The sequence below is a fragment of the Eublepharis macularius genome, chromosome 4 (genome assembly GCF_028583425.1).
Source record: "Eublepharis macularius isolate TG4126 chromosome 4, MPM_Emac_v1.0, whole genome shotgun sequence".
Lineage (NCBI taxonomy): Eukaryota > Metazoa > Chordata > Lepidosauria > Squamata > Eublepharidae > Eublepharis > Eublepharis macularius.
In genome coordinates this window covers 170,369,974-170,384,269 of record NC_072793.1, presented here as the reverse complement: position 1 = coordinate 170,384,269, position 14,296 = coordinate 170,369,974, and the positions used below count along the sequence as shown (strand labels likewise).

The following is a 14,296-nucleotide window of genomic DNA, read 5'->3' as shown; positions in this document are numbered from 1 at the left end:
GGGATCGCAAGTGGAGGGATGCCAAATCTATTGAGAAAGTGGGCTGCACTGGGGTCAATGGCCAATGTCTCAACTTGCCTTCCATCTTTCTCACTTGCAGTTCCGGATATGAAACAGTAATCATCTGAGGGCTTTAAAAAAAAATCTGAGTTTCAGACAATGACTTATGAGTTCTCAAAGAGCGAGGTGGGTCTTGGTTGCGGCAGATGGCAAGCAGAGTGTTTTGATTAACTGGCAACCTCCATTAATGCTGAATCACAAAGCTTTTCCTGTACGTCTAGTCAAATCCATTCAGTTTGTTTGAAAGTCTGCTGCCCTGCTTCGGAACAACTTGATCAGGCGGACCATTTCTGCTCTAATAAACACCAACCGTTTTAAATACAGATCTTGGCACAATTGCGTACTGTTGTGAGGTCAGCCAAGCCAATGGGAGCAACGGAGGACAGTTTTCAATGTGTCCAAGCAATTTAGAGTGTTAAGAACACAAGAAGAGCCCTACTGGATCAGACCAGCGGTCCATCTAGTCCAGGTTCCTGTCTCATACAGTGACCAATCAGTTATTATGGAGGGCCAACAACGGGGCACAGAGGCCTGCCCTTCCCTTGATGTCGCTTCCTGGCACTGGGATTCAGTGATTCGCTGCCTCTGAATGTGGAGCTTCCCTTTAGTCACCACGGCTAGTAGACCTGTCGCCCATGACACTGCCCAGTCCCCTTTTAAAGATATCTGTGGCTGTTGCTCATTCTCTGCCAGTGAATTTCACAATTCAATCACTCATTAAGTAAGGAAGTATTTCCTCTTGTCTGTCTTGAATCTACTGCCCAACAGCTACATTGGACGCCCTAGAATTCTAGTATTACGGGAGAGGAAGAAAAAGTTCTCTCTGTGGTGGTAGAAAGTGGCATCAAGTCATGGGTGACTTATTCCAATTCTTGCTGAGGTTTTCAAGGCAAGAGATGAACAGAGGTGGTTTGCCGTTGCCTGCCTCTGCAACCTTGGTGTTCGCTGGATGTCTCTCATCCAATTATTGACCATGGCCGACCCTGCTTAACTTCTGAGAGCTGACAAGATTGGGCTTGCCTGGACTGTCCGGATCTATGTCCACTATTTCAACCCTGTGGATTATTTTTTAAACCTCTATCAGAGTACCCCCTTAGGCATCTCTTTTCTAAACTGAAAAGTCCCAGACACTGTAAAGGTTTATTTACAAGTATTCACTGAGCTGGAAGGAGGGGATTGAACAAAACGGCACAATGACATCGTGAGGATACACAACCCTCCAAATCAATCGCTTCATAGATTTAGTAACGGCAGTTACAGCCAAGAGTCCTGTGGTACATGTGAAGTCAACAGCCGGAGCATTCATAGGCCAGAGTATCATGAATCAGATGCAGGATGAAGATACCAGCGAGGTTCCAGAATCCTCTGCCTCATTAAGAGAACTGCTAGAAGAAAAGCAGAATTTGATGGTAAACTGTAGACATGGGCCCGGATAGTTTAAAGGGCCCTGCCACTTGCAAGGGGCAGGAAAAGTTTAAATGGCCATTTCCCTGGGGAACTGGCCGTTTAAATTTCCCCCTTAATACGAACCAAACGAACCAGTAGACCAGTTTGTGGAAGTTCGTGGAAACGAGCTTCCACGAACCACTGGTTCGCGAACCACGAACTGCCCTGTTCGTGGATTTTTTTGGTTCGTGTTTAGGTTTGTGCCCATCTCTAGTAAACTGTCAAAACCTCTGTGGAGAGCACAGAGGGTGGAGGTGTATCAGAGCAGCATTTGCTGAACAGATCTCATGTGCAGTTTTAAACTATGCAACAGAAAATGCCACCAAGGAAGGGATCCCTAAGTCCTATACTGATGATGCCTTTCTTACTGGGACTTATTGGATACTCCCTAAGAATACAGAAATATGCTAAAGGATTTCCTGGAATGGAAAAGTCTCACAGGGTCCCTGTTCTTTGCAGCCTTGCTTTCTATTTGCCCAGAGAAGAGGGAATTCTGTGAGGATCGACCTCCTCCTACCATGGGGGGCACAGGGAGGGAGGTGATTTGGGTACTGTGTATCTATCTTCCACCCTTCAGGCCAAATCACGCACCTCCTAGCCCTGCAATTTTAGTTCAGGCTTTCTTTCACCCCATGTAGCTCCTTCTGCCCATTTCTCTCTCTTCAGAAGGGGTTTGGCTTTGAAATCTGGTTTTGTTTGTTGTGTTTGTATGAGGGGAGGGGTTTTTGCATTTATTGCAACTTTGATTTTTCTTTTTAAAAACCTTCATGATCTTATGAAAATGCAGAAATGAAATTCTTTAAGGCCTCTGCCATTCGGCTCAGCAGCTGCAGCCATCAATCGTCTGCAACTGCTCTTTAAAAGTACCAACCGGAAGGAACTCTGGTGAGCTCTTTGTTTGGTTCCACAGAAGGAAGAGGGAGGGAACCACTCTGATAAGTCTTGGCCCCTGTAGGAAGGAAGCAGTTTCTGGGAACTCTCTTGCTTTAACTCTTTAGCTGGGCCAAAGTCTCGGCCACAGAGAGATTTTTCTGAACATGGGATTCTTTCTTTGTTCTTCAGAGAGGTGCTGGTGATTGCAGAAGAATTAATATGAATCTAATGTGTAATCTGGAGCTTAGGTTGCCATAGGTCGGAGACGACTTGATGGCTCATAACACACACATAACGTGTAATCTGAGTGTCAAGAATCACTTCAAATACATTATTTTGTTGTGACCTTACAACTCTGTAAGGTAGGCCAGCATGATTCATATATCAGTCCCAGTGGCCTGTATGAAAGCTTATCCCTTATTCTTTAAGGTGCCAGAAGCCTCCTCTTTCTTGTGTCTGGAAGAGGTACACTTCTGGCAATTTTTGCTTTGACTTGCTGGGTTTTTTAAATAAGATTTTATTTCGGAGGATGGAGCCAAAGGAGGCAGATCCAAACTTTTTTTTTTTGGAAAGGATTGAAAATCTGAGTCTATATTTTTTGTATTTACTTTGGTCTGTGATTTTTAATTTTTTTGAATTTTTAATTTTTTTAACTTTAATTTTTTTTGTTATTATAGATCCAGAAGAGTTACCATGTTAGTCTGTAGTAGCAAAATAGTAAAGAGTCCAGTAGCACCTTTAAAACTAACCAACTTTATTGTAGCATAAGCTTTCAAGAGCCACAGCTCTCTTTGCCAGTTGGTTAGTCTTAAAGGTGCTACTGGACTCTTTACTATTTTGTTATTATACTTATTCAGCTGCGTATAGCTTTCTTATTTATTTTCTTTGTGCTCAGATAAAACTAAAGAACATAAATAAAAAGTACCTTCTCCTTTTTGTACTGAACAAACATGCCCTTTCCTTGGCCTTTTGGTAAACTGGAAAGCAAAATGCTGTTGCAAATTCTCACCTTTAAAGAGAGAATTTACAGAGCTCAGGCAGATTTATTTGCTGGAAATAACTATTTTTCTCGTCAGTGGGATTTGAGAGGGCACTCACTGGCATAGTAACCTTGTCGATAAAGATAGTAAAACTTTCTGCCACATTTCTGTAAATCCCATTTGAGAGGCCTGATCTAGCAGACAACCATGCCCCCCTGTGTGAACGTGTGTGCCAATTATACTGCTCAAATCAACAACAGTCAATCAATAAAAAACAACAACAATCAATCTTCCTGTGTGGTCAGAACGGCCTTGGTCAGCTCCAGGGCCTTTTTGCCAATGGCCCCAGGTCTTTGGAACAGGGCTTTTTTCCAGCCAGAACATGGTGGAACAGAGTTCCGGCACCTCTTGAAAATAGTCACATGGCCCATGGCCCTGCCCCCTGATCTCCAGACAGAGGGGAGTTTAGATCGCCCTCTGTGCTGCTGGAGTGGTGCAGAGGGCGATCTAAACTCCCTTATGTCTGGAGATCGGGGACAGGGCCACCGGCCATGTGACCATTTTCGCCGAGGGTGATTTAAACTTTTAAAAACTCCCCCCTTGTTCCAGTTTACCCAAAGTGACATCATTGTGCAGTCCCAGGAACGTGCACGCACTATGCACATGCGCGTGTGGTACCAGGGGCACCACTGCCTGCCGGGAGTTGCCCCCTGTACTGGAAACCCACTGAGTTCCACCACCACTTTTCCCAGAAAAAAAGCCCGGATACTGCTTATGGACATTAGAACAGGATTGCTAACTCCAGTTTGTAAAATTTCTGGAGTTTTGGAAATGGTGCCTGAGAAGGGATTTTTAGGAGGGCAGGGATTGTTTGAGATGTTCTTTGATGTGTCATTGGTGTTTTTGATTCCATTGGGTCCCTTTTATGTGTGTGTGTGGGGGGGGAGGGGGTTACGGTTGCTGACAATGGTGTTAGAAAATGTCCTGCTCCTTTACTAGAGGCTTTATGCATGGGAATTGGAGTTGCCAGCCTCCAGGTGGTGGCTGGAGATCTCCTGGAATTACAACTGATCTCCAGGCCAAAGAGATCAGTTCCCCTGCAGAAAATGGCTCCTTTGGAGGGTAGACTCTATGGCATTATACCCCATTAAGGCCCCTCCCCTCCCCAAACTCCACTCTTTTCAGGCTTCACCCCAAAATCTCCAGGAATTTCCCAACCTGGACCTGGCAACCCTAATGGGAATAGGTAACTGAAGCTTTTTGTGGCATTGGAGGTAAATAATGTCACCTGGTAAATAACACCCTGTTAAGCCTTTGTTAAAGGGGCAGGACGTTTTTTTCTCCAGGCCTGTTGGCAACCCTAGAAGGGAAGGTAATCATAAATGTTTGAATAGATAGAATTCAGCAATTTCCCCTGACACGGATGACCCATTCTTGCTTCTTCCTTCCTGCTGCTCCCTGGTTGCGTGGTATAGTGGTATGGTACAGTGTTTGCGTGTCTGACTAGCAGACTCATGTTCAAATCCCCCTCTCTGTCCATGGAAAGTTGCTGGCTGACTTTGGCCCAGCCACATACTCTCAGCCTAGCCTACCTCACCATGGTGTTGTGATAACAAAATGGATGCGGGGAGGACAGCGTACCCTGCCCTGAGCTCCTACCAGAAAGAGTGGGATAAAAATGTATTAAATAAATGAGTCAACTATTTCACATTTATTTTTAAAGTTAGGATTGCCATCTCTGGGTTGGGAAATTCCTTGAGATTTGGGGCTGTAGCCTGGTGACGATGGGGTCGGGGAGGGGAGGGACCTCAGCTGAGTAGAATGCCCTAGAACCTACCCCCCCAAAGCTGCCGTTTTCTCCAGGGAAACTGATTTTTGTAGTATGGAGATCAGTTGTAAATCTGGGAGGTCTCCAGACTCCATCTGGAGGTTGGCAACCCTACCTTGTGGGCACAGTCCACCTGAAATTGTGTATGTGATGTGATACTAATGACCAAATCACCATTCAAATCCTTGGTAGGTACCTCTGTCAATTAGATTAATGGTGGTGGGTGGGGGCAGAATTGCCACACGAAAGAAAAATCCAGTCTGTGCCCCTGGCTTAAGTATCGTTTAATTAAACCCTTAAGGTGGCTTCTCATGTCTTTCCTTCCCAACCCTCTCACAAGCAGGGCTGGCGCGTCCATTGAGGCAGGTCCAGCCCCCGCCTCACGTGCTGAGGCGTCTGAGGGGGCGCTGGAGGGGGCGCTGGGGGGCAGGGGTGTGTGCTGTGGAGCTGGTGGCAGCAGCACTGGTGGCTGAGCGGGAGGGACGGGAAGCCGCTTGTACGCTGCCCCGGCCGCCTGCCGTACCTGGCCTGCAGCTGCTGCAGCCTGCCAGCACTCCCTCCCTGCCAACACACGCCCTCGGCCGGGTGCAGCAGCCACGGGCCAGGCGCGGCAGGCGTCTGGGGCAGCGTGTGGAACAGCGGAGTGGGAGGGCTGGGAGGACGCATGTGCACCTCCCCAGCCACCTGCCACACCCGATTGAGTAGTCTCCGTGCGTCATCCCAGCTGCCAATGAGGCCGGCTCGCTGTGTGATGACGTCACATGAAGTGATGTCATCACGCAGTTTGGGGTGCGTGTGCACACATTCTGTGCACGTGCGTAGGGGCAGCCTTGAGATCCAGAAACCCTGGCTCTGCCCATGCTCACAAGTATTTATTCAGCAGGTGTGTTGAACAGGGTAATAAAAATGATTCTGCTATGACTCCTACTGTCTTCCCCACAGTCAAAGGAAGGCTTCTTAACCAAGAAAGAAGGTGACAGATTTATTCAGAACTGGGGAGAGGAAGGAGGGAGTCACATTATAACAGACGATGTAAGGTGTGGTGAGCATTCACATCCTGTTGAAAACTATTTATCATATTTATTTCATCTGAAACCAGCCTTTCAGCCCAGGACCCAAAAGCACGTTACATCATTCTCCTCATCTCCATTTGGCCTCACAAAATCTCTCTGGGGTATGCTAGGCTGAGAGGGTGTGACTGGCCCAAGGTCAACCAGCAAGCTTCCATGGCAGAGTGGGGATTTGAACCCGGGATCTCTCAGATCTTCATCAGAAAATCCTGATCCAAGAAGTGATCTGTTTGCATAAGGCTGCAAAAAGGCAAAAACATTTAATCCAATATTTTAAAGGACATTTAAATGTGACTATATGTTATTTATAATCCATCTTCTTCATCGAGACTCAAGGCAGATTACATAGAATACGTCAATATGATCAGCACCTGGGGGATTTAATAGACAATAGCAGTAATTTGAAAACAAGTAGAAATCTGGTACAGAGCTGAAAAACTATGCTGAAATAAAGCAAGCAGAAATCCAATGCAGTACTGAAAAAAATAATGGTGTAACACAAGCAGATTGATATGACATGTTAAAGGGAGACTGAAAAATCGGCCCGAATCAGGCTGAATCGGACTGCTGTGGAGCACAGGAGCGCTGCCAGAGTGGCGCAACAGGCCCTGAAGTGGTCCTGTGCTCCAGAGTGGCCTGATTCGGGCTGAATTGGGCCACTGGGGAGAGCGAGAGTGCTGCCAGGACTGCACAACGGGCCTTGGAGTGCTCCTGTGCTCCACAGAAGCCCGATTTGCCCCAAATTGGGCTGCTGTGGCACGCTGAAGCATGCTGTGCCACCTGAGAGCACACCCTAGGAGGCGCGTTCCCCTGCCTTTTCCCCTGCCAGTGGGAGCAGGGGACTGGCAACCCTACTTCTACGTGCCAAGCAGATGCTGTGCCACTAAGCCACAGGCTGTCTCCATAAATAACTAATATTATTTAATAGTAAAGAGCAATAATTATACTGAACAATAGTAATTAATTAGGTCCTGTATTACTACTACATTTATCATTACAACTATTCTCAGGTGCTCAAAGTGCTTAAATACATTATTTCAGAAGCCTTTACAACAGGTCTGTAAGATAGACTGGTACAATCTCTGTATGACAGATTGGCAGGGGGAAGAGTGTCTGAATCCGGAAATGGAGATCTATTAAATCCATCAAGTGTCCCTGCTGGCCTCCCATCTGTGGGGGGGGGGGCATATGGTCACACACACACACACACACACCCCGTGTATGAGCAGCTGCAGGATATTAATCCACACCTTCACCCTTTTTATATATAATGAGCAGGTGAATTGCTGAAATGCTATATTGTAAGATTTGTGATTTTATTGTTATTCCTGTGTTTCCTATTTTTGTTGTAATTCGCCCTGAGCCCACTCGTGGGAAGGGCGGGCTATAAATCAAATTATTCTTCTTATTATTATTTATTATTATTAATAATAGAGATAATAATGATAACAGATGCTCCATTTTTAACCTTTTCAAAACCCTATGAGCATCCTGGAACTTGGCAATCTGTATATCTTGATAGGTATATATAGTATTTTTTAAAAGTGTGTGTGTGGTCCTCATATATATGGTTGCACTGACTTCCACCATCCCCCCCTCAGGATTTGGGTGGTCCCCCAAATAAGGTGCCCATACTTTGTACCAGTGAGTACTGCCAATGAGTACTCGTGTGTTTGTGTTTTCCCAGTCACTGTATTCCTTTGCATGCTAGGAAAAGCAGAATTTTGCCTTCTTTAGTGAAAGGGGCACCAAAGACCATCCATCATTATCATCCTCATCATAATTATTTTGCTCAATTAATACTAATCATTCTTAATTTTAATAGTTTTTACATCTTTTTCTTTCTTCAGTTGTGGGGAGGGGGGCGGTAGGAGGGATAGGTCTGAAAACGGAGATTTCTAAAGCATTTCTCTCTTTGGAAAGACAATTCCACCTTTTAAGGGGAGGGGGAGCTGAGCTGAGTAAAGATTTCAGAAAGGGGTCTTAGGTGGTAGCAAAATTACACCGGATTGCACCTTAAAGGGTTAAACCAACAAAGCTCAGCTCTTGGAGAGGCCAGAGAGAACAGCCTGGAAAAGGGGGGGGGGAGAGTGGAGAGATGCAAATCATGATGTCTCTTCCTGTTTTGTTATTGGGCGGAGCTCCACACAGACTTCCCCCAGGAGAAGCAACAGCGCCAGGGAAGGAGCGAAAAATCAGGCGTGATTCTAGATCTGGAAGGAGAGGTGAGGGCATAGCACAAGAGGCAGATATTTACTCGGGATGAGCACGCTCCAGACGGGGCCCGATGGCTTTGCTTTCCTCTGCCTCGCTGTGATGGGACAGACAGGCAGAAATGGAGAGCAGGCCATGGAAATGGAGAGTTGGACCTGTGATTTTCAGTTGTGGTGTAACTTCTAGTCGCAAGGCGGGTGTAAGTGGGATTGGGGGGTTGAAGGTTTGGGTAGAGCAAAACTTTCTGTGTACCTAGTTTCAGGTGGATAGCTTTGTTGGTCTGTAGTAGAAGAGCAAGATCTGGGTCCAGTAGCATCTTAAAAACCAACTAGATTTTCCAAACTTTCAAGTGCCTGAAGGCATTTCTCAAAACTCGTGTCTGAAAATGTCTGAGGAACTAATTTGCTTCTTTTTCGTCTTAGTTTTGAAAGGGAGGGAATGCTATTTGTTATGCACCAAATTTCTTAGCTTGGGGACTCTGCAAAGGCGTGCTCAGACTTGTGTTAGTAAGTAGTTAAGTAAATAATGCCCTCAACACCTTACGCTCTCATTTGGCTTAACGTGCTTAGAGCTGACATTCTTCACAAGCAGAGCTATGCTGGTTGCTGATTAATAGGTTATGCAATGAGAATGGCTGGTATAGCATCCATGCCCCCGCCCCATGATACATAGGCACAGTCAGAGTGTGGAATTTGCAAGGTGGAAGCGCCAAATGCCAGAGAAATTACATTCCTACATGCAATTGGTAAATAGCAATTAAGAATTCTGTCCTAAACTAAAAACTCCCCGCAAATAGCAAATCGGCACAGCAAGTATTTATGTATTTCATTTATACCCCACCTTTCTCCCCAACGGGTCCCAAAGCAGCTTACCATCTTATCATCTCAACAACCCCGTGAGGTAGGTTAGGCTGAACGGGTGTGATTGGGCCCAAGTTCATCTGGCAAACCTCCATGGCAAACTGGGGATTTGAACCTGTGTCTCCCAGCTCCTAGATAATGGAAGGGGTAGAAATTGTCTTCCTGTTGTTTCTGTTTGCCCCCCACACACACACACACATTTTAATGCAAAGGGACCATGACGAAGCTGGTATTTACCACTTGCACTCTGAAGTGGTTTGTTTTATTATACCACCTCTTTGCTGCCAGTCCGTAGGTGCTACTTTTGTGAGAGTGCACACAGTTCCCCTCCTGAGAAACAATGGTGTCTCTCTGGCTCGGTGGCGGAATATCGTTTTTTGCACAGCAATCCCAGGTTCGAAGCACAGCATCTCCAATCGAAAGGCTCAGGAAGTAGATGAAGGGAAAGAGTTGCCGGTCAGTATTGTTTACAAGGACTTGTTAGGCCGAGGGCCCTCCTGATTAGAATGAGGAGGGGGCATGGAGCAGTAGTAGAGCTTCCGCTTGGCATGCCGAAGGCTACACGTTCAGTCCCCAGGCGTCTCCAGCTAAAAGGATCCGGTAGCAAGCGGTGGTAAAGACCTCTGCCGGAGACCCTGGAGAGATGCTGCCGGGCAAGCAGACAAGGCCGGCCTCTGCACGAGGCTGGCTCATGTATTCATGTGCCGCAAGGAGAGAAGCCGGACTTCACAGGATTTCTGGCTATTATGCAGAACAGCTTCATGGTCTAGGGTTCCCTTTTTCTCCTGATAGAGCCCCTGTGTCCTGACAATGGGATGGAAGGCAGAAATGCAGCCAGGAAAGCATTTGGCCTCACTGGGTATGCAACGAGGAAGAAAAAGGAAGGTGCCCTGCTTGCCTTTCTCACTGCCGTACTTTGTGTGCGAGGCTTGGGTTTCGCTTTTCTAAAGTGTGTTTCTTGGTCCCTTGTGAGCTCTTACGAGCTGAAGGTGGTGGCTCTGGACTCCTTCCCACCAAAATATCAGTACTCTTTCTCTTTTTTGTGTGCATTTTTTATTCTCTTCCCCCTCTAACCAGCAGGGTGCAGTGGCTACAGTGGCAGGCTAGGATCTGGGAGACCCACGTTCAAATGCACACTCTGCTATGGAAGCTCACTGGGTGACTTTGGGCCATTCACACACAATATATAGCCAGATAACATTGCTTTCTGAACCCCTTGTCTCCCCCCACCCCCCAATTCTCTCCCCACCTTTCCCTGTGACACATAGCCTGACTTATTCCAGGTTCTATAATTTTTTTTCCATCAGCCAAACTGAATTTCTATTTCTCTGTAACCCTGCTGATAGCTTTCACTCCTGTCTCATGTTTTTCTTGGGCACTGGTGGCCCTTCTATGACATCACAGCAGCTCAGCCAATGACAGAGGAGAGGGCTTTTCTATATACGTAACAGCCTCTCGTCCCTCTGTTACACCAATCAATGTGAAACTAATTCAAGCCTGTTTGGTTTTTCAGGAGCCTGTGAAAGAACTTTTCAAAACGACTCCCTGGACACAAAACCAATGCAAGGAAGTCATGCAAGGTAATCATGAGAATGCCACTGGTTTCGATCCGGATCCCCACTTGTTCTCGGTCCACTCTCAAAGAGGTATGCATGAGAATGAAAGTCTTGCCAAGGAAAATTGCTTATCCTCTCTCTCTCTATATATAGAGTTAAAAACACACATGCTGTTTTTACAGTTGATTTTAATGTATTTTTGCTACCTTGAGGGTCCTAATTGGGTGGAAAGGCAGGATATAAATGTTTTAAATAAAATAAAATATTGGGGAGAAGTCTTGGCCAAAGCAGAGATTTCCAGTACCACAGAGTTTTGGGTGGGGATTACTGGGGAAATCCCCCCTCTGCAATCTGGAGTGGTACAGCCCAGCAGGGCTTCTACTTGGAGCTCTTTCAGTATGTTTGAATAATTCCAGTAAGTGCAAGAAGGAAGGGAAAGCAGACTTATTGCAATCTTAATTGTTTTTTTTTTATTTTCCAGGTGACAAGGTGCAAGCTTTTCCCACAGACTTTTCCAAGGAATTGGATCCTCTGCAAGATGGTAAGACCTCTTCCAGGTCCTATACAGAGAACACTATCTTTAATCTTCAGCAGAAACCAGAGATTATGCATGAAGAGCATTCATTAGAGGGGGTGGGAAATTCTACTCCTTTCTGGGGAGGCTTGGAAGACCTCAATGAATCTACTGGCTGCCAGAGAATCCCCACAGTAGAGACTTTTGAGAAGCGGACTAAGAGCGACGAAGGCCTCAGCTGGAAGTCAGACTTTGTGATCAGTAGGAGAATCCCTAAGAAACGAGACAAGCCGTACAAATGCTCTGAGTGCGGGAAAAGCTTCAGTGTGAGCTCGGACATTATCCGGCATCAGAGAATCCACACTGGGGAGAAGCCTTACAAATGCCTGACATGTGGGAAAGGGTTCAATCAAAATTCCCACCTTGTTGCACATCAGAGGACCCACACAGGGGAGAAGCCCTATAAATGCTGGGAGTGTGGGAAAAGCTTCAGCCTGAGCTCAGATTTTACCAGGCATCAGAGAATACATACGGGGGCAAAACCATATAAATGTTCAGAGTGTGGGAAAGGTTTCATTCAGAAATCACACTACATTACACATACAAGAAACCATACTGGGGAAAACCCATATAAGTGCCCCGAATGTGGTAGAGGGTTCACCTCCAGCACCCTACTCATCAGGCACCAAAGAATCCACACTGGAGAGAAGCCCTTCAAATGCTCCTATTGCGACAAGAGGTTCTGTGCTAGTTCCAACCTTGTCACACACATGAGAACACATACAGGAGAAAAGCCATTTAAGTGCTTGGAATGTGGGAAAAGCTTCAGTCAGAAATCCACCCTGATTGCGCATGAGAGAACGCATACAGGTGAGAAACCGTACAAATGTTGGTGCAGCAAAATGTTCAGCAAGAGCTCGGACCTCCTCGCCCATGAGAGAACCCACACAGGAGAGAAACCCTATATCTGCCCGAGCTGCGGAAAAAACTTCCGGATGAGTTCTCATCTTATAAGACACCAGCGGATTCACACAGGAGAGAAACCATACAAGTGTTCAGAGTGTGGACGGAGCTTCAGTGCCAGTTCACACTTAATCAGACATCAAAAGATCCACTTAGAGGAAAACTGAAGAGCCACAATGTGGTTGCAAAAATCCTACTGCTGACACAAGACAGGGTGCAACTGGAAGCTAATTCCATTGGAACCAATGAGACCTAATAAATGCGTTCTGAATTGCTTTCTTCTGGAATGCTGAGCCAGTGTCCCTTAGTGGCTTCTCAAATAAGACTGCATCCTAAGACAATAAGATTAAGTTCTTGGCTGCCTCTGTATAGTACTCCACCAGCCTATCTGTATGTGGTTGATGCCTTCCTCTTCGAATGGGGATAGTGCTAGGCAGGGCTTTTTTTCTGGGAAAAGAGGTGGTGGAACTCAGGACCACACAATGATATCACTTTGGGTCAACTGGAACAAGGGGGGAGTTTTTTAAAGTTTAAATTGCCCTTGGTGAAAATGGTCACATGGCCGGTGGCCATGTGACCATTTTCAAGAGGTGCTAGAACTCCATTCCACCTCGTTCCAGCTGAAAAAAAGCCCTGGTGCTAGACCTATACTACAAGCCTTCTAGATTCACCTCTGAAATGGCACCCAAAATTTATCACCTTGCTTCGTGGTAGGGACAGCTCTGTTCTCAATTTTATAAAACCATGAAATAAATTTTACAAAAACCACAAAATCAATGCTGCAAAGTTGGGTTGATGTTCACATTTGGGAGGGCCCCTAGCTCAGTGGTAGAGAATCTGCTTGGCATGCGGCAGGTCCCTGGTTCAATCGCTGACATCTCCAGTTAAAAGGATCAGGCAGTGGGTGATGTGAAATACTTCTGCTTGAAACTTTGGAGAGCTGCTGCCTGAGTGGACAAGAATGACATTGATCTGGTTATATTCAATCTCCTTCCAGTTTACGGTGGAATAAATAGACTGTTTTGATCACCATTTTGGCTTGGCAGTTTTTAAACAACTTCTTCCATGAATTTGTATTGTTCCCTTGAAGATACTGGGAAGGCCAGGCCATCGAAGGTTGAAGGTCGAACAGGCCATCTTAACTGACAGGGCAATTTCCTTGCAGGTCACTACCCTACATGGACACTGGTGGCCAGAAGCAAGCAAAACCAAGCTCTAGTAATTGGTGTCAGTTCAACTCCTGCCAGTTTTCAGGAGGAAACAACAGGTGTGCTAATACCCATTGTTTGCAACCACTGAGCTGAGTGACCCCTCCAGGCTGGCTTATAGCACCACATGGGCCACTCAGCTTGGCTTTTCCCAGGGTCCTTTGTATTTCCAAGTGAAGTCTGGCTTCTCACGTGTTGCCAGGACAAGTTAGGCAACCAGTGGGAGGGCTGGGGGAGAGTATATGACATCACTACTTCATGTCCAGGTATAATCCAGACGTGACAATGGGTAGATCACCAGATTGGTGTAGTGGTTAAGAGCAGCGGGACTCTAATCTGGAGAACCAGGTTTGATCCCCCACTCCTCCACTTGAAGCCATCTGGGTGACCTTGGGTCAGTCACAGCTTCTTGGAACTCTCTCAGCCCCACCCTCCTCACAGGGTGATTGTTGTGGGGATAATAATAACATACTTTGTAAACCACTCTGGGGTGTTATGTTGTCCTGAAGGGCAGTATATAAATTGAATGTTGTTGTTATTAACAACTCATGGTAATACTCTATGGTTTTACCATAGAGTTTACCATAGAGTTACCATAGAGTTTCCACTGATTCCTACAGCTACCCATTGTCACTTCAGGTTGTACCCAGAAGTTATGTGCTGTCAACTAGGTTAGAGCCTTTCCTCCCCTCTATTTCCCCACACCATATGGAGTGGCCTCAGG

At 46.1% G+C, this 14,296-nt stretch overlaps 1 protein-coding gene across 1 annotated transcript in view; it reads left to right on the top strand.

Moving 5' to 3' along the window:
- Window positions 1–8,409: 8,409 nt before the first annotated feature.
- LOC129327821 (zinc finger protein 420-like) overlaps window positions 8,410–14,296 on the top strand; it is a 35,357-nt gene continuing 29,470 nt past the window's right edge. The window contains exons 1-3 of the mRNA XM_054976574.1: window positions 8,410–8,482; window positions 10,845–10,977; window positions 11,369–12,528. Coding sequence (XP_054832549.1) covers window positions 10,905–10,977; window positions 11,369–12,528 — 1,233 coding nt within the window. The 5' untranslated portion in view covers window positions 8,410–8,482; window positions 10,845–10,904. The remainder of the gene's footprint in view (window positions 8,483–10,844; window positions 10,978–11,368; window positions 12,529–14,296) is intronic.